The following is a 19,746-nucleotide window of genomic DNA, read 5'->3' as shown; positions in this document are numbered from 1 at the left end:
TTGCAATGTTTTTTAACAAACTGCCTATGAAAACAGTATATTTTTTAAAAATAAGAAACACTCAAAATGCAAATTATTATGCACAGCAGAGTTTTCAACCCTTTTATTTTTATTTTGAACAAAAAAATGGTCAGTTGTGAAATTATAAGCATTATCAGCATATTACAAAATGAAATCAAACAGTTTTCAAGTCAAAACTTTATTCTAGGTGATGTTACATTTGCACATAGGACCCCTTGTTCGAAAGAAGCTTCTGAACTCTATCGTCCATTGAATTTGTCAGTTTTTGGATGGTTTGTGCTTCAATTGTTTTGCATGTGGACAGAATACCCTCCCAGAGCTGTTGCTTAGATGTGAACTGCCTCCCGCCATCATAGACACTCCTTTTGATGATGCTCCAGAGGTTCTCAATGGGGTTGAGGTCAGGGGAAGATGGTGGCCACACCATAAGTTTGTCCTCTTTTATCTCTATAGCAGCCAGAGATGCAGATGTGTTATTTGCAGCATGAGACGGTGCATTATCATGCATGAAAATGATCTTGCTGCGGAAAGCACGGTTCTTCCTCTTGAACCATGGCAGGAAGTGCTGTTTTAGAAACTCCACATAGATTATGGAGTTCATCTTTACCCCTTCAGGGATCCTAAAGGGGCCGACAATCTCTCTCCCCATGATCCCAGCCCAAAACATTACTCCACCTCCTCCTTGTTGGCACCTTAGCCGTGTTTTCATGGGTTGTCCATCAACCTGCCATCCTCCACTCCGTCCATCTGGACCATCGAGCGTTGCACGGCACTCATCGGTTTGGAAGTCAGTTTGGAAGTCAGTCTTCACGTATCGTTTTGGCCCACTGGAGCCATTTCTGCTTGTGTGCAGTGGATAGAGGTGGTCAACAGGATGGCTTATGCACAGCTGCAAACCTCTGAAGGACCCTGCATCTTGTTGTTCGGGGTACGTTGGAGGCACCAGCAGCTTCAAAAACTTGTCTGCTGCTATGACAAGTCATTTTTGCAGCTGCTCTTTTATCCTGACACAATTGCCTGTTGGAAAGAGTCCTCAATTTTTCCTTATCAGCACGCACACGTGTGTGCTGGGAATCAGCTACATACTTCTTGATTGTGCGATGATCACGATGAAGTGTCTTGGCAATGTTGATTGTAGTCATGCCTTGACCTAAATACTCCACAATTTGTTGCTTCTCAGCAGCCGACACATCCTTTTTCTTTCCCATTTTGGCAAAAAATGTAGGCTGCTTAATAATGTGGAACAGCCATCTTAAGTAGTCTTGCCTTTGTTTGGACACACCTGCCAAACTAATTTGCACAGGTATCTGCAATTGCTTTCAGTGATATAAAGAGCCCTGACACACATCACCATCAGTGAGTTTAAATGACAAACAAAAAAATTCTAACCTTATCACTCCTAAACTCTTTTTGCATAATAATTTGGAACACAGTTTACAGAGCTGTGGCATTATGGTTTTGTACACCATGCACATCCAGTTACCATTAAGCAACATTTACAAGGCGTTTGTATGTTCTCCCCATGTTATTGTGGGTTTCCTCCGAGTTCTCCGGTTTCCTCCCACTCTCCAAACACATACTAATAGGGAATTTAGATTGTGAGCCCCAATGGGGACAGTGATGAGGTCTGTAAAGCACTGTGGAATATGATGAAGCTGTATAACTAAGTCAAATAAAGAAATATTGAATACCTTTCCTAAAAACCAAATACTTGTAATATTTGGTTTCATTCATGCTCACTGCCGTATTTTAGCTTTGTTCAGAGCTGTAATTTTCTAGACACCTATGTGGCCTTACCTCCGTACAAAACAAAGATTAAAAATAATGAGTAGATACCCTGCAGTAAGAAAATAAGTAGCAATGATTCATGTAAAAAACATATTTAATCAAAAAAGCGTAAAAGCCCTCCCACCGCGACAAGGTGTACCCAATTAGGATGGTCCCTAACTGTAATGATTCACCTCACTATTAGCCATTAGGCTTCAAAATGGATGGGGGCTTAGCAGGTCCTACACACCTGCCTGTGGAAAGCTAAACAGACAGGGTGCACAGCACAGTATAACTCTGATTTTGTAAAAAGGGATAGGGAAGTTTTATCATATGACACATGAAGGTGCCATCGTCTATGAAATATCGTCTTATTGGAGTGCAATCAGCTCTATTGCGTGTAATGGCAGAATGAGCCAGTTAGGGGCTTTCCACATAAGGCTAGTTTCACACTAGTGTTTAAACGACGCGCGCACGGCGCCGCTAAGCCACGCCCCTGCCGGCTCCCTGCCCGCCCCTTCCTGTTATCGCCTCCTCCGAGCGCAGAGGGCTGCATGCGTTATGCGCACCCTATCTTTAGCATAGGGTGCGCAGGCCGTGCGCAACTATGAATATAGCGTGCGCGGCGCATTTTTGGAGGTGCGCCGTGCGCGCCGAACGCAGCATGTTGCATTTTGGCGCGCACGGCGCACATTCAAAACTGCGCAGCGCACGCTATATTCATAGTTGCGCACGGCCTGCGCACCCTATGCTAAAGAGAGGGTGCGCATAACACATGCAGCCCTCTGCGCTCGGAGGAGGCGATAACAGGAAGGGGCGGGCAGGGAGCCGGCAGGGGGCGTGGCTTAGCGGCGCCGTGCGCGCGTCGTTTAAACGCTAGTGTGAAACTAGCCTTAGACAGACATATTGGTTAATAGAAACAGTGGCACAAGTGTCCACAGGTTGTGGTACTCCAGCTAAGACTCAAAGGGTCCAATTTTTCAGAGGTTGCATGCCAGAATTCTGACATAAAACTTTGAAAAGTCGTAAAATGTAGGCGCAACTCGGAGTTGCGCCTAAATTTTGCAACTTTTGGCGTCTGAACGTCAGTTTCTTCCAGCTCTGCCAAAACAGGCGGGAGATCACAACTCTACTAATTCATGACGAGATGTGGCATTCCAGGACCTGACTGGAGTGAGATTATTGGTGTAGTGCAGGGCGGCGCATGCCTCTTATCAGACACTTCAGATTCATGAAGAAGCGTGCACCCTTCTTGAATCAGTTGTGTCTAATTCCAGCATACCCCCTCAACAAGACGCCTGTCAACAGTGCCAGTCTTGATGACTAAGGCCCAAGTGTGCCCATCACACACTGTCACAGCTGAGCCATCTGCAGTCACAGAGTGAAACAGAAATTACTGGATGGATTGACAGAGGAGCCAGCAGCCATGCTTTTTTTTTTAAATTCTGCCCAACCATTGTTTTTGCTGTTGCTTTCCTCTGCACAGTCCTGCTCTGTACAAGCACTGCCGGCTAGAACATACACCATTTCCCGCCATTTACCTGTTCTAATGCAGCCCAGTTATAGTTGCTGTGACCCGCGACAAGTTGCTTCAGCTCTTCTGGCTGAAAAAATAATAATACATCTTTGTCGCAGACTTTGTAGAGTCCTTTCTTGAATTCTTCATACGTCTCTGCCACTGAAGTATTGAGAATGTACTCCACACATTTACTGACATAGTTCTGCCTAGAAGATATAATGCCATATAGTGAATGCGCGGGCCGGTCCTATAAAGCAGCTTTCCTTTATTAGCTGCTATTACAAATTTAGCATTTTTCAGTCTAACAGCAATCACAGGTTAGACCAGTGATGAGTTGCTTCTTTTTCCAATCATCAATAGAGTTTTTCCTATTTTTCAGAAAATGAGAGGCATTTCTCTGTTTATTACATTTTTTTTAAAATTTCAACTATACAAAGTTGGACTAAAATAGTTGAATGTGCACGTTAACAAAACATGTGTCACTCCTAAACAATTGTTAAAAAATCACTCTGACGGTCTATGTACCACGAGGATCAGAGTTTTTACGGATGCGCAATTATTGGGTAATGTAGATAATGATTGCACAATGATTTTAAGACATAAAGTTGTTACATTATATTGATTGTGTCCTTTTTTTTTAAAGCCACAGGCATCCTCTATGTGTCTCCATGGTTTCCCATGTCAATATGGCTGCAGCAGTGATGTCACCATGACATCACACAACTGCTGCAGCCAATCACTGAGCTTGCTGGAGATACCAATGTAACTGCACTAGAACACTAAACCCAGTGATTGGCTGCAGGGGTCACGGGATGATTACTGCTAGAGCCATATTGTTAGGCTCACCTAGTGAGGTAGAGCCACAAAGTCTTGGGTTCAGGTGAACACATAGACCCGGGACTTTGATGCAGCAGGCAGGAATGTATGGGTGGATCAAGCACTTAGCACACTGGAGACCACAGGAGGAGACGGGTGCAGAGAGGAAGCAGGCAAGGCCAAACCAACAATCAAGGGAGACAGAGGAACCACAGGCATACTGCAGGAATGGATGTTCCATATGAACAAAGCCAACAACAGTATAATAGCTAACTGCAACCAAGGGGTAAATCCAGGGGGTGGGTAGCAGAGGGTTGTCTAGTAAGCAAAGGGTATGACGTGTTGAAAAGGTATAACCAGGCAAATTCACAAAAGGAGTTGATGGTGAAGCACCCCATACAAACGAAACACAAGTGTGTCTTACGCAGAAGAGGTGATCGAGCCATGCTGGTCAACTTGCAAAACCTGACGTGTAGCACACCATAGAGCAGCAGACCCAGGGGAGGGAAGCAGTGACGGCAATAACCGGGACAGGTGCGAAACACAATATCAACAAAGACTGGGGGCATAGTGAAGAGCTGGCGCTAGTGTGGTATGGGTAAGTCCAGCTTACTTTGCTATTTTGAAATAAAGAAAGCCTATGAGATAAAAATGGAAGACAGACAACCCCTTAATTGGTAATTTGGAGCATTTCCTAGTGAAAGTTCTATTTTAGGTATAATGATGCCGGTTTTCTTGGGAGTGTCACATTTTTAAAAAATGCATTTATGTTCCAAATTTTCCTGTTTTCTCCTTCACCTCATTGGGGACACAGGTACTGTGGGACACAGGTACTGTTGGTTTATGTTACTGCCGCCTGGAGCACACCGTATACACCCTCGCCCTGATTACGGGTGGAAGCCAGTTTTTTTGCTTAGTGTCTGTTGGAGGCACACGTCTGTCTGTTTCCAGACTTATTTTTCTTTTTCCCCATGAAGATAAGACAGGGGCGACGGACCCTATTGAGAGGGTCCGATCTCCCCAAGCCAACAACAGGCGAGCACGTGCAGTGTCCCTCCACGTATCCTCTCCCGCAACGTGGGATATTGTCAGACCACACAGGTGAGATACGGGCGACGGACCCTATTGAAGGGGTCCGATCTCAAACCAACAACGGGTGAGCACGTGCGAGTGTCCCTCTCCCGCACCGTGGGACATGATGCCGGACTTAGCCCTGTCCACCCTAGGGTATTGAAACCCTAGGCTGCACAGATTCACAAGCGTAGTCCGTGTGGCCCCAACTGTCCCACCAATGCTAAGACTGCGGTGGGGTAAGGCGGCGGACGGTCCCTCTCCTCGCCCCTTGAAGTGGTTAGATGGAGCTAGGGTGCCTGCACCGTCCTTTTTTCATATGGCCCCCCTCCCCTCTACCTCAGCTGAACGGAGGTGGATGGTCGGGGAGGGCTCCTGCAGCGGTGCAGGACTGGAGCCCTTAGCTTCTCCCGGGCAGCAGCAGAGACGGGCGTCCGGCAGCGTCAGATCCGGAAGTGGCCTTGGTTCTAGGGTCCGGCGGTTCCGCCCGCCCCCCGGGCGGATGGTAAAAATCAAGGCTGCGGCTTCAGCCTGTGCTAGGCCGTGGTTGGAAGTCCCCGCTCCCGGCGTCACGGCAGCCCCGTGGCTTGGGCGGACACCGAAGAAATTTAGGCCCCGGCTTCAGGCGAAGCTAGGCCGCAAACGGAAGTACCACCCTCGGGATTCCTTGTTTCTTCCGGGGCCTGCTCGCAGTGGTGGCGCACAGATTGAAGCGACGCCTCGCACGCAGAGGACACAAGGGACACAGGACTGGGATAAGTGCTGCCCCCCAGCCCCACAGAAAGGCCACACTAACAAAAGCAAAGAGCGCCCTCCCCCGGCGTTTTTTTCAGCGTGGATGCCTGACAGGTACAGCATGTCAGGAAAACCTAAGATGCATACATTCTTATACGCTCCATGCATCTCCTGTCGGTCCGCTTTTCCGCGGGCGCAGACCAAGCGAGTATGCGAAGCCTGCGAGTCCGAACGTGCTCAGGAGCCCTCCACTGTGACCGAGCCCAGTGTACCAAGTCCCCCGGAAAGGGCGTTATCACTGTCGCAATCTATGGCGTCACTTACAAGAGCAATCGAGTCCCTTCGGGCCCCAGATAGGGGCAGGGACAGTGGCTTGGATGCCTTAGAGGGGTCCTCTACCTCACAGGAGCCTCCGGCCTGCAGGTGCCGCTCTCACTCCAGGCAGACCCGGGGGAAACGAACCCACACGGCGTCTCCCGGTCCATCCGGTGCCTCAGCATCCATGAGCTCTGCTTCTCGCTCCCTGTCACCAGCAGTCGATAGCGAGCAAGGCTCGGACTACGACTCGGACAAACCCCTGGACCTAGATACGCCAGGTGGTCAGGAAACGGTTGAGTCTCATAAAAGCTGTCAACCAGACTCTGGGGATTGAGGATAATTCCACTCTGGCTTTGGGCCATAAGGTGTCATTTAAACGAGTCAAGCGTCCCCATAGAGTATTTTGCACTCACCCTGAATTTGAGGACATAGTGCAACGACACAGAGAACGGCCGGACAGGTGTTTCTCGGGCCAGAAGGCACTCGAGGCGAAGTATCTGTCATGATCTGCTTAGTTCATGAGATTAGGTAGTTCAGAGGTTAATCTGGATGGCCTCACTCTGAGATTCTGGAAGGCTTTTTATAGCCTCATTGTGGGCCCATTCCTCGTCGCTTATACTCAGACCCTTGGCCGAGTGTGTGTGACCCTGGTGTGCTTTGTGACTGCGATACTTTATGCTTGTTTGGTTTTGATCTGGTTCTGTCCCTGTTGTGAGTTCTGCGTGTACTGCACTGCTCTCTCCGTGTATGACTCATTGCCTTTGACCTGACTATTCTCTGCCTGTCCCTCTTTTACTGTGCAGCTATCTCCGTGTATGACTCATTGCTTACGTTCTGTCTACTCTCTGCTTGACCCTCTGGTACCACGCCGCCCTCTCCGTGTATGACCCCCCCCATTTGTCTGACCTGAGTTTCCCTCGCCACTACTACAGAATCCCTGTAATAGAATCCTACAGTCATCTCCAGCAGTGGGACGCTAAGCCCCGCCCACTGTGGTCACATGATCGTAGGTCCTTATACTCCTTACTACCTTCAGCATCGCAGGTCCTGTCTGCCTGAACTTTCCCTGCAGTATCTGACCCCGGGCCCTCCCGCAGAGTGGGTGAGTCACCCTGCTCAGCCGTGGCAGTTTGCCGGCGCTGACAGGATCCTGATAGTATCCTTTTGCCCCGGATCTCCGTAAAAAGTGGACGGAATCCCCAATGGTGGATCCACCTGTGACGCACTTGGCTACAAAAACTCTACTATCCGTACATAGTGGTTCTTCTATTAAGGATCCCACTGATCGTCTCATAAAGAACTTAGCTCGCTCAGTGTTTGAGGCATCAGGATCAGCACTCTCCCTCGTTCGCAGCAACGTGGGTAGCCAAGGCCATGATTTCGTGGTCAGAATCACTGACTAGCGCCTTGCAAGACATAGACCTACCAGCTGAAGTATCACAAATCACAAATCAGATAGCCATGTCGGGGGACTACTTGATCAATGCATCTTTAGATGTGGCCAACTGCGCGGCCCTTGAGGCCGCAAATGCAATCTCCATTAGGAGAGCGCTATGGTTAAGGACATGGCGTGCCGATTCAGCCTCAAAAAAGTCCTTGACAGCGCTACCATAACAGTGTGGCGGCCTGTTCGGAGAGAAGTTAGATCAGCTCATCTCCGACTCCACAGGAGGCAAGAGCGGTTTTCTTCCTCAACAAAAGGTCAAACCGCCGTTTCGTCACCAGTTTCAGGCGCGTTTTCGGGCCTTTCGCAACCCTGGGTGGACTACGGCGGCTAATTCCGCCGCGTCAGTGCCCCAACCAGAATAGGGACTGACAGGTCTCATATTGAGCCAACCCATTGGGGAGGATACGTACTAACCAGTCCAGGTCTAGGGGATCCAGGCCCCAAAGATCTTCAGCCAAGTGACTCGGTGCATTTGTCAGGCGGCACCAGCAAGGTAGGCGGCCACCTACTCCGGTTTGACCACGCCTGGCTCAATGTCTCACACAACACATGGGTGAGAGAGCTGGTGTCCACAGGGTACAAGATAGAATTTGTCAGGTACCCCCCAAGACGATTTTTTCTTTCCCGTCTTCCCAAAGTGGATACCCGGGCAAAGGCTCTACTAGGAGCCATCGATTCGCTCAGCCACAACGGAGTCATCCGGTACCGGAAAACGAGAAGACTCAGGGCTTCTATTCCAATCTGTTTGCAGTGCCCAAAAAGGACGGAACTGTCAGGCCCGTTTTGGATCTAAAGCTCCTGAACAAATTTATCAGGATCAGACATTTCCAGATCGAGTCTCTCCATTCAGTCATATCGGCAATGGGGCAGGGAGAGTACTTGGCCTCTGTCGATATTCAGGACGCCTATCTACATATCCCCATTTTCCCTCCGCATCAAAGGTTTCTACACTTCGCCATCAACGGTCTACATTTTCAGTTTGCAGCGCTGCCCTTTGGGCTAGCCACTGCCCCCAGAGTGTTCACAAAGGTCATGGCAGTCCCCATGTCCATCATGCACTCCCGGGGCATAGTCGTATTCGCCTACTTAGATGACCTCTTGGTCAAGGGCCCTTCAAGGCGGACATGCGAGGAAAGTGTCAGCATCACGCTAGATACTCTTGCCCGCTTAGTGTGGTTGGTCAATGTAAAGAAGTCATCCATTGTTCCGGCTCAGAGAATTTACTTCGACACTTGCCAAGGGTTGGTAATTCTCCCTCGAGACAAGGCCCTAGCCCTCCGGGAGTGCACTTACTGCGCCAACCAGTCCCTCACACCATCCGTTTCTGCTGAGAATTCTAGAAAAAATGGTGGCGGCGATGGAAGCGATCCCGTTCGCCCAGTTCCATCTTCGCCCCCTGCAGCACGCCCTCTTGTCATCCTGGGACAAGAACCTGTTCACGCTCGATCATCGGTGCCGGTTGTCCTCTCAGGTCACAGTCACTAGAGTGGTGGACAATCAGTTCCTCCCTTCTTCAGGGAAAAGCCTTTCCCCTAGATCAGTTGCTGGTGGTCACAACAGACACCAGCCCCCTCAGCTGGGGAGCGGCTTTTCGCCACCACACGACCCAGGGACAGTGGTCACCGCAGGAGGCACGTCTCCTGATCAACTTGGAGATACGGGCGATCCAGCTGACTCTGCAATGGTTTCATCGCCTTCTAGCAGGCTGCTCTGTTTGGATTCAGTCGGACAACGCCCTGGCGGTGGCTTACATAAATCACCAAGGGGGCACCGGCAGCAGGGCAACCATGCGCGAGGTAGGGCACATGCTTTGCTGGGCCGAGAGGAACCACTCAGTGATATCGGCAGTCCACATCCCGGGGTGTTGTGAGTTCATTTTTCCCTTCACCGTTGAGGTCTGATGAACTCCCTCCTCTGGTGAAGGAAGGTAGTGAGGCTGATTACCAAACACCTGGGCAGCTAGATGATGACTGGGTGGCTGGAATTGAGGACTGGATATAAGGCAGCCGACACCCTTCTGCCTTGCTGGTGATCCTGCTGGATTTTTGGAGACCAGTCTCATTCCTGCGTCTCAAAGCTAAGTTTTTATGCTCTGCTTTATACACTTCAGTTTTGTTTTTGTTTTGCCTTGTTTTTTGGGAGTTCTGCCATCCCCGGCCGGGGGTGAGCTGAATTACATTTTTGTCTCTGATCTGTTGATCTTTTGCTCTGTCTTCAGAATATACCTGAGTGCTGATATAGTCTTTTGAAGCCTAGCGACTTCAGGGCCTGTTTTTCCTATCAGTCGGTTGGCACATTTTGGATAGGGTTTTTGCGGATGGCAGACAGCGGCTTTCCTGTCCTGTCCTATTTAGTTAGCTTGGGCCTCATCATTTGCTCAACCTATCTTTCTATCTGTGTTAGTGTTTTCATCTTGCTTCACTGTCATTATATGTTGGGGGCTGCCTATTGCTTTGGGGTCTGCTCTGGGGCAGTTTAGTTTTTCCCCTTTCTGTCTTTAGGCTATGTAGTTCTCCGGCTGTGATCGAGGGGTCTAGGGCACCATAGGAACCCCCCACGGCTACTGCTAGTTGTTGTGGATAGGTTCAGGGGTCTGCAATCCGATAGCTGCCAACCTCTCTGGTTTTTCTGGACTTAGCTAGTATTTTGTTTTTTCCTCCTTCGGTGACACCGGGGGTAGAGAACTGTACGACAAACTTCCTCAGCCGGCAGGGGGCTTGCGTCCGGGGAATGGTCACTACACCCAGAGGTCTTTCAGCAGATTTGCCAACGGTGGGGAACACCAGATGTGGATCTGATGGCCTCCAGGGTGAACGCCAAGGTGTTCGTATTTGTTGCTCGGTCCCGGGACCCGCAGGCAATCGCTGTGGATGCGCTGGTTCTGCCATGGAATCAGTTTCGCCTCCCATACCTATTTCCCCTGCTGCCACTACTTCCGAGGGTCATCAAGAAGATCAAGGCAGAAGGGGTGCCAGTGATTCTGCTGGCCCCAGTCTGGCCTCGTAGGGCGTGGTACGCAGATCTAGTGCAGCTGCTCGTCGACGTGCCATAGCGACTGCCAGAGCGCCCAGATCTACTTTTTCAGGGGCCGATCTGCCACCTGAACTCAGGGGCCCGGTGTTTGACGGCTTGGCCGTTGAATCTTGGATTCTGATGCAGGTGGGGTTTGGGCGCAAAGTGGTTGCTACGATGGTTAGCGCCCGGAAGCCTGCCTCAGCACGAATTTACCACCACACCTGGAAGGTTTTCTTTGAATGGTATCGAGGCAACGGTTGTTCTCCACTGAGATTCTCCATCCCTAATATCTTGGCTTTTCTCCAGTCTGGCTTAGACTCAGGCTTGGTCCCCAGTTCTCTCAGGAGACAGATATCGGTTTTATCCGTTCTTTTTCAGCGCAGGATTGCTACCAAGTTTCAGGTAAAGACTTTCATCCAGGGGGTCTCCCACTTGGTACCTCCCTATAAGGCACCTATGGACGCCTGGGACCTTAGCCTGGTCCTAAGTGTTCTGCAGGAAGCTCCATTTGAGCCGCTACAGGATGTGTCTTTGTTATACCTTTCCTGGAAGGTGGTGTTCCTTGTAGCTATAACATCAATCAGGCGGGTCTCTGAGCTGGCAGCGTTATCTTGCCAAGCCCCATTTCTGACCTTTCACAAAGACAAGGTGGTTCTTAGACCAGCTCCTCCTTTTTTGCCAAAAGTCATTTCCTCGTTTCACATTAATGAGGATATTGTCTTGCCCTCTTTCTGTCCAGCACTGGTACACCGTGTGGAAAAGGCCCTGCATAAGTTAGACCTGGTGAGAGCACTCAGGAGGTACGTGTTGCGGACGGCACCCTTTAGTCAGTCAGACGCGCTGTTCGTGCTCCCTGATGGTCGCAGGAAGGGACTCACTGCCTCAAGATCGACCATAGCCAGATGGATTCGTTTGGCTATTCAGGAGTCTTACTGCATCATAGGCGCGCCAATTGCAGCAGGGATCTGAGCACACTCTACTCAGGCAGTGGGCGCCTCAGCACTAGGCTTCGATGGAACAGGTTTGCAAGGCAGCAACCTGGTACAGCCTGCACATATTTACTAAATATTACAATATCCATATTCAGGCTTCAGCGGATGCGAGCCTGGGTAGAAGGATTCTCCAAGCAGCGGTGGCGCACCTTTAGACAGGAGGTGCATGTAGCTTGGATCGGTGAGTCAACTTCCCACCCAGGGACTGTGTTGTGAGTTCATTTTCCGGTCCACCAGTTGTGAGTTCTCCTTTCAGGCTCCCTCTGGTGGTAACTGGAGGTAGTGAGGCTGATTTAATCAGTAGAGATCTGCCACCTGATAATGAGGATGACGATTGGACCTCAGGAATCTCAGACTGGATTTAAGACAGCCGACGCCCTATTCTGGTGCTGGTGATTCCTTCTGGCTTTTCAGGTCCTTGTTTTCAGCTCTGTTCCAGTCATTTCAAGCTAAGTTTTTCTGCTTATGTTCACACTTAATTTTGTTGGTCTATTCAGTTTTTTGTGTGGTCAGCCAGCCCCGGCTGGGGCTGTGCTGAATTAACACGCTTATTATCTGTATTTGCCAATTTGCTTTTTTGTCCCTTATTAGATTGGCCTCTTTTTGCTCTGATTCAGAATATTTCAGAGTGCTGATATAGTGGGAGAAGTCTAGTGACTTCGGGGTTAATTTTGCTATCAGAAGTGTTGGACATTATTTTTGTAGGGTTTTTGGCAGATTGCAGTGTCTTTCCTTTCCTATCCTTTCTAGTTAGTTTGGGCCCCATCATTTGCTCAGCCTAATTTCCTGCCTGTGTTTGTGCTTTCATCTTGTTTCACCGTCAATACATGTGAGGGGGCTGTCTTTCCTTTGGGGTCTGCTCTGGGGCAGTTAGTTTTCCCCTTTTCTTGCTTTACGCTTATTTTGTCCTCCAGCTTTGACAAAGCATCTAGGACCATTGTAGGTACGCTCCATGGCTGCTGCTAGTTGTGTGGTTAGGATCAGGGATCTGCAATCTGCATAGTTACCAACCTCTCTGGTTTTCTGTGACTTAGCTTGTTTAGTCTTTTTCTCCTCGGTGACACATTTATTACAGACTGCTTTAGGACGTCCCACAGTACCTGTGTCCCCCAATGAGGAGAAGGAGAAACATGTATTTTTGTGATAACTCACCGTAAAATCCTTTTCTGCAAGACGCTCATTGGGGGACACAGCACCCACCCTGTTAGCCAAGTAGGCTTCTGTTTATTTAATTAATATGCTCTCTGTATGAGATTAGGGTGGATATTTTCTAGACATGTTTTTACCTGCATTAAGGTTGATGTCTGATTTTTGTTTGATCTCCTACTGCTTTTGCATCAAACTGGTTTCCGCACGCAATCGTGGTGAGTAGAGTTGAGCGACTTTGGTCGGATCGGGTTTCATGAAACAAAATTTTTTTCAGATGAAACTGGTCCGACTAGGGCAAAAAGAAAAGTCAGAATTTCGTCCGAAACCCGACCTCAATGCCAGTCAATGGGAAATAAAAGTCGGCATTGAGCGGATGACATTCATCCACTCAATGCCGACTTTTATTCCCCATTGACTTGCATTGGGGTCGGGTTTCGAAACTCCGACTTTTTTTGCCCTAGTAGGACCAGTTTCATCTGAAACAAATTTTGTTTCATGAAACCCGATCCGACCAAAGTCGCTCAACTCTAGTGGCGAGGGTGTATAAGGCGGAGGAGGAGCTAACCTCTTTTTTTCACTTAGTGTCAGCCTCCAGGCAGCAGTAGCATACACCCACAGTACCTGTGTCCCCCAATGAGCGTCTCGGAGAAAAGGATTTTACGGTGAGTTATCACAAAAATCCATGTTTCAATACTGTTTGATTGTCTTTACATAGTATTTTTTAGCAAAATAGGACAATATATTGTTTTTTTTGGAATTGCTTTTCTCTGCATAATAGTTGTTATATTTTATTGCCCCAGAAAAAGCTGGTTCAGGCCGAGTCAGGCGTTTTAAGGCTGAATCCAGCATATCATAGTGTCCTGTAACCAATGTTTCATGTGTGTGGTTGTTCTAGACTGGGCATGATGGATTTCAGCATGTCTGATCTGTGGGAAATCAGCCTCACTCCTCATTGAACTAAATAAGAATATTCGGCCAAGCTTACGATGAAGTAGGGAGAAACAGTTATCTCAAACGGTATGTGGATGACTTTGGGCAGCCAGCTATGAAATGTCTATGGCTAAATGTATTATTCTTCAGTGGGATGACTGCCAGGAAGTCTAGATGTCTGTCCCTTGTCATTACCGTACATATGTGTGAATCAATATTAAAGACCTTAGGCTCAGTGGTAGAGATGAGTAAAATGGCTTGCGTTGCTCTGTCCAGGGCTTAGCCTGCATCACCCATGGCAGATGGTCGCTGAGTTATTAAGCCATCATCTGCCTCTAACAACTGTAAGTGGAACCAACCTCCGCCTGCTGTTCTTAACCTGTTAAATCCTGCTGTCAATCTCTCATAGTGGCATTTACAATGTATGGTGCAATTCCATGTGCCCATCAGCTCCCTCCCTGAGATACGATCATTGGGCGCCTAAGGATTTCCATGAGAGCTCGAACTCTGCTGAAGAACCCAGTGCCTGCCATTACAGTGCTCTGTTGAATCTCATCCTACTGTTGGGCTTTGTAGGAAACCATGATTTTTACTATATATTGCTATTCCATTGTATTGCGGTATATAGCATAGGTGATCAGATGATCGCAGGTTCAGTAAGGGGAATAATTATTTTTTTTTTAAATATAAAAACAAAAAAAATTGACTCACCCCTCCTTTATCTAATTAAAAAAAAGATATTAAAATTTTAAAATATAAGCATATTTAATAATCACCCGTAACCAAAAGTCAAGTCAGTCAAAATATAAAATGAATCCGATCAGGTAAACAACGTAACGAGAAAGGAAAATCTAAATAGCAGAATTGTGATTTTTCAGACACTGAAAGTCTGCAAAAAATGCAATAGGAAGAGATCAGAAACTGTCTTATCTACCCCCAAAATGGTATCAATAAAAAAAGTCAGCTTGCCATGCAAAAAACAAGCCATCACACACCTTCATTGATTTTGGTTTCAGATGTCGCAAAATGATGATACAAGCAATTTTTTTTTTTCATTGTATAAATAAAGCAAAACCTTCTTGCCAAACAAGGATTGCCATGGAAACAAAACACCAAAATACAATTGATCACCTAGTTTGCTTTTTTTAACTTCACCCAACCTGGAATTGTTTCCCATTTTACAGTATGTTGCATGGTAAAATGGATAGTGGCATTCAAAAGTACGACTTGTCCCTCAAAAAACATAAGGCCATGTCAGCAGATTAAAAATAAATTAGCTTTTTGAAGAAAGCAAGGAAAAAATGAAAGAGCAAATAAAAAAAAAAATCCCTGGTTCTTAAAGGGTTAATAACCATCGAGAGACTAGCAAAAGCCATGCTATGTGCATTTGGTGCTATTTGAGAAAGTCAGGATCACTTTATACATACTTGTTTGAATGGGTCACATGCTCTGTTGCTCCATTGGGGACCAGCTCTATGGTTTGGTTTTCCCAGGACAGCTGCAAGAATCAGTAAGATGTTAATATCTTACATAGAACTCAAGAAAGAAACATGTTCATGTGACCTGTCACGCATGTCTATGTTCTATATCTTTATGCGAATGACTCCTAAGAAAAAAGCCACAATCCATTTAGAGTTTTTGGTCATCTCACCTTTCATAAAAATATTGATATAAAAATTAAGTTGTGTAAGGATTCTGGACTTTCCTTTGTGCCTGATTGCCCTTATTCAAGATGGAGTCTTGCATCCCTGTCATGCAACTTCCTGTCTGTCCTGATTATTTAAGTCCAGGTCATGTGTTCCTCTTTGCCTGAGTATTTTGTTGCTGTTGGCTCCTGAGCTCCTGCCTGTCTACTGGTGGACTCCCTGCTGCTGCTGCTCGTTACTCGGTGCTCTGCCACTCCACGTTATGCTGTCTACAGTCCTCTGCGTTTCCCTGATGCTGTCTGTGCTTATCTACTGTCTGGATTTCTATTGTGGAACTATTCGCCTCTGGATCTGCTATGGCCTGTAAAGAATCCTGACATCACCATCTTCTCTAGGCCTGTGTTTGTTGGGTTGCGGTGCTGCACTTGTGCGGGACCTTCAGCCCAAAAAGGTACACATAGTGACCTTCTCCTGTTAATGCCACTCCTGTATAATGCTAGTCTTCTGCATTTAAGTGCCGTGTGCATTTCCATCCATATGATTGCTGGACTTCTACACTTTAGTGCTGTGTGCATGCTCATTCATCATATAGCTGGAGTTCCTTATTAAACGCGGTGTGCTTACTCTCATACTTGCTGCTGGACTCCCACGTTTAGTGCCTTGTGCACACCTGAGTCATATTACTGTTGGACTGGTTCATATTAGCGGTCGCGCCCCGCTCTTCATTTACACTGAACATTTTCATATTGTGCTGTGCATTTGTTACTGTTGCAGGAAGTGCTCTGTTAGTTTTGTTTCTCTTGTTAATATACTGATTTGAATCAACTTTGGTCTCAGTTTTGTATTATCCCACCCAATCAAATTCCGTAGTACCCAAATAATTGCTACAAGTTGTATGTGTCTCAATATGTGTATACAAGCCTAAAAATTTCAGGTTGTAATGCAAAAAAAACAATTAAAACAATGGTATTGAACTGACTGTTTTAATTTTGAAGAACTCCATAATAAACCCAGCATAGGTATATCAGATATATATTGTGCAGGAAGCCTGTTGCTCTCTAAGCTAAGCTCTCCTCTGCACAGCTGATCACAGCACACAGACACCACCACTATGATGAGCTTTTCTCTGCACAGCTGATTTGAGTGGAGGCACGGCATAGTTGAGCTGTGTTGGAAGCTGGATGCTCTCTAAGCTAAGCTCTTCTCTGAACAGCTGATTCCAGTGCAGACAGCACAGTTGAGCTGACTCCACTCAAGGTAAACTGTCCGTGGCATAGCTGATTTGAGTGCAGTCACAGCAAAGTTGAGTTGTGTTGGAATCTGGCTACTTTTAGAGCTGAACTGTCCTCTGCACAGCGGATTTGATTGCAGGCACAGAAGAGATGATCTGTGCTGGAAGCTAGCTCTGATATTTCTGTGTAGAATGTGAAGTGTATTGATTTAGTGAGAGCATAGCCTGAGAGAGTACAGGGCAATTGATACAGAACAGCTAAACTGCCCATGTGTGAGTTATCTGACAAGTGCTATAGTAGCAACCTATGGAGGACAGAGAGAAGGAACCGCACATGCCCGACCAATACCGTTGGATCTATGTTGTGTCCCACGAATGGGAACAACCTGTAATGAATATTTCTCTGTGTTTAGTTCTTCCTCCAATCAGCAAATTTTCCTGTTGTTGCTAGGTAGAATTAGACTGTGTGAAAATTGTCCCTATGTCCCTCCTGTAGTTGAGCTCTGAATTAAGTTGCTCCTCCCTTCTTCAGTTTAGCCTACAGCAACCATTACTCAAGACGCATGTGTACTCCCCTGTACAAATTACCCCTTTTTACCGACTGTTCATTGTAAACTAATACAAGGTTTTGGAAGAAAACAGCATCGTTTCTCCTGGTCTTTCTACAGTTGCATTGCTAGTGGAGTTAATACTACTGAGGACGCCTGGTTTTTTGAGTACAAGTTATACAATTATCTAAGAAGCTGATAGAACACTTGGGATTTGCAGTCATCAGGAAGAGTCAGAATAATCTACATTAGGATGGTTCCAATGACAACAGAAGATAAATAGAGCAGGGAGATTGCATCATTAAGGAATAATAGCTGAAAAATGTCCAGGATTTCAAGAAAAATATTTAGAATTGAGAGTCCTCAGTGGATGATACCATTTAATGGCTAACTGAAAAGATGGTAACAATTGCAAGCTTTCGAGACAACTCAGGTCTCTTGATCAGGCAAAGACTAATACAAAATCTGAAGAATCAGATATTTATGCACAAAACAGCACAGAAAAAATGCAATATATAAGACAAGTGACGTGAAGCAGAATTGTCATTATTGGAGAGGGAGAAACATAAATATTGGAACATTTTATAGATAAGTAGTGTGAAAGTTTTATTGCCTTCTGATTGGGGTCTGGTTCTCTGTTGTGTGATGCCCCCAGAAGGTCTGAAGAGCAAATTCCTTAATTGATGTAAAAAGACATACAGTAAATCCATGCGGCACATTCATTCTTGTCTTATCTATTGCGTTATTTCTGTGCTTGCTGTTTTGTGCATAAATATGTGATTCTTCAAATTTTGTATTATTCTTTGCCTGATGAAGAGACCTGAGTAGTCTCGAAAGCTTGCATCTTTTCAGTTAGCCATTAAAAGGTATCAACCACTGAGGACTCTCAATTCTAAATATATGACATAAGGTTTTTTTATGTGAGCAGACTATCCAGTGTATGCAGGTTCAGTTTTACGACCAGTGTAATTAGTTCAATCAGATCAGTCATGTACTTTATCACCAGCTCTGATGATAGTTTTACCCATAATAAATGTGTGTTAGTAGAACTGCAAAGTATGTGTAATATGCACCTTTAATAAACTTCAGAGCAGGTAAGGCCTTTTTCAATGAACACGCCACCTCATTAGGAACTGACAATTCCTTATTGTGTAATAATATACTTACAGTAAAGTACAGATCTAGGTTCTCCACATCTTTTTCATTTTCAGTATCCAGTAGACTCTGCATACTCCTACAAAATAGTTATAGTTATCCCATTGGTTAAGAAAGAAACATTTCTTAATATATTTAGTGGGTCTGTTCTGGGGTCTGTTGTTCATACAGTCATATGTTAACGTTTGGGCACCCCTATTAATGTTAACCTTTTTTCTTTATAACAATTTTGGTTTTTGCAACAGCTATTTCAGTTTCATATATCTAATAACTGATGGACGCAGTTATATTTCTGGATTCAAATGAGGTTTATTGTACTAACAGAAAATATGCAATCTGCATTTAAACAAAATTTGATCGGTGCAAAAGTATGGGCACCTCAACATAAAAGTGACATTAATATTTCATAGATCCTCCTTTTGCAAAAATAACAGCCTCTAGTCGCTTCCTGTAGCTATTAATGAGTTCCTGGATCCTGGATGAAGGTATTTGTGACCATTCCTGTTTACAAAACAATTCCAGTTCAGTGAAGTTTGATGGTCGCCGAGCATGGACAGCCCGCTTCAAATCATCCCACAGATGTTCAATGATATTCAGGTCTGGGGACTGGGATGGCCATTCCAGAACATTGTAATTGTTCCTCTGCATGAATGCCTGAGTAGATTTGGAGCGGTGTTTTGGATCATTGTCTTGCTGAAATATCCATCCCCTGCGTAACTTCAACTTTGTCACTGATTCTTGCACATTATTGTCAAGAATCTGCTGATACTGAGTTGAATCCATGTGACCCTCAACTTTAAGAAGATTCCCGGTGCCGGCATTGGCCACACAGCCCCAAACCATGATGGAACCTCCACCAAATTTTACTGTGGGTAGCAAGTGTTTTTCTTGGAATGCTGTGTTTTTAGCCTCCATGCATAACGCCTTTTTGTATGACCAAACAACTCAATCTTTGTTTCAGCAGTCCACAGGACCTTCTTCCAAAATGTAACTGGCTTGTCCAAATGTGCTTGTGCATACCTCAGGTGAATCTGTTTGTGGTATGTTTGCAGAAATGGCTTCTTTCGCATCACTCTCCCATACAGCTTCTCCTTGTGCAAAGTGCGCTGTATTGTTGACCGATGCACAGTGACACCATCTGCAGCAAGATGATGCTGCAGGTCTTTGGAGGTGGTCTGTGGATTGTCCTTGACTGTTCTCACCATTCTTCTCTGCCTTTCTGATATTTTTCTTGGCCTGCCACTTCTGGGTTTAACAAGAACTGTACCTGTGTTCTTCCATTTCCTTACTATGTTCCTCACAGTGGAAACTGACAGGTTAAATCTCTGAGACAACTTTTTGTATCCTTCCCCTGAAAAGCTATGTTGAATAATCTTTGTTTTCAGA

The 19,746-nt window shown here is 46.2% G+C and overlaps 1 protein-coding gene across 1 annotated transcript in view; it reads right to left on the bottom strand.

Moving 5' to 3' along the window:
- LOC141101673 (probable E3 ubiquitin-protein ligase HERC6) overlaps window positions 1–19,746 on the bottom strand; it is a 172,558-nt gene that overhangs the window by 18,330 nt on the left and 134,482 nt on the right. Inside the window, exons 19-21 of the mRNA XM_073590923.1 lie at window positions 18,373–18,439; window positions 15,208–15,278; window positions 3,330–3,513 (exon numbers count right to left, since the gene is read on the bottom strand). Of these exons, the coding sequence (XP_073447024.1) occupies window positions 3,330–3,513; window positions 15,208–15,278; window positions 18,373–18,439 (322 nt within the window). The remainder of the gene's footprint in view (window positions 1–3,329; window positions 3,514–15,207; window positions 15,279–18,372; window positions 18,440–19,746) is intronic.

This window comes from Dendrobates tinctorius, unplaced genomic scaffold (assembly GCF_039654945.1).
Source record: "Dendrobates tinctorius isolate UK_male_01 unplaced genomic scaffold, ASM3965494v1 ptg000011l, whole genome shotgun sequence".
In the NCBI taxonomy this organism is placed as follows: Eukaryota; Metazoa; Chordata; class Amphibia; order Anura; family Dendrobatidae; genus Dendrobates; species Dendrobates tinctorius.
This window is presented reverse-complemented; position numbering and strand designations above follow the sequence as displayed.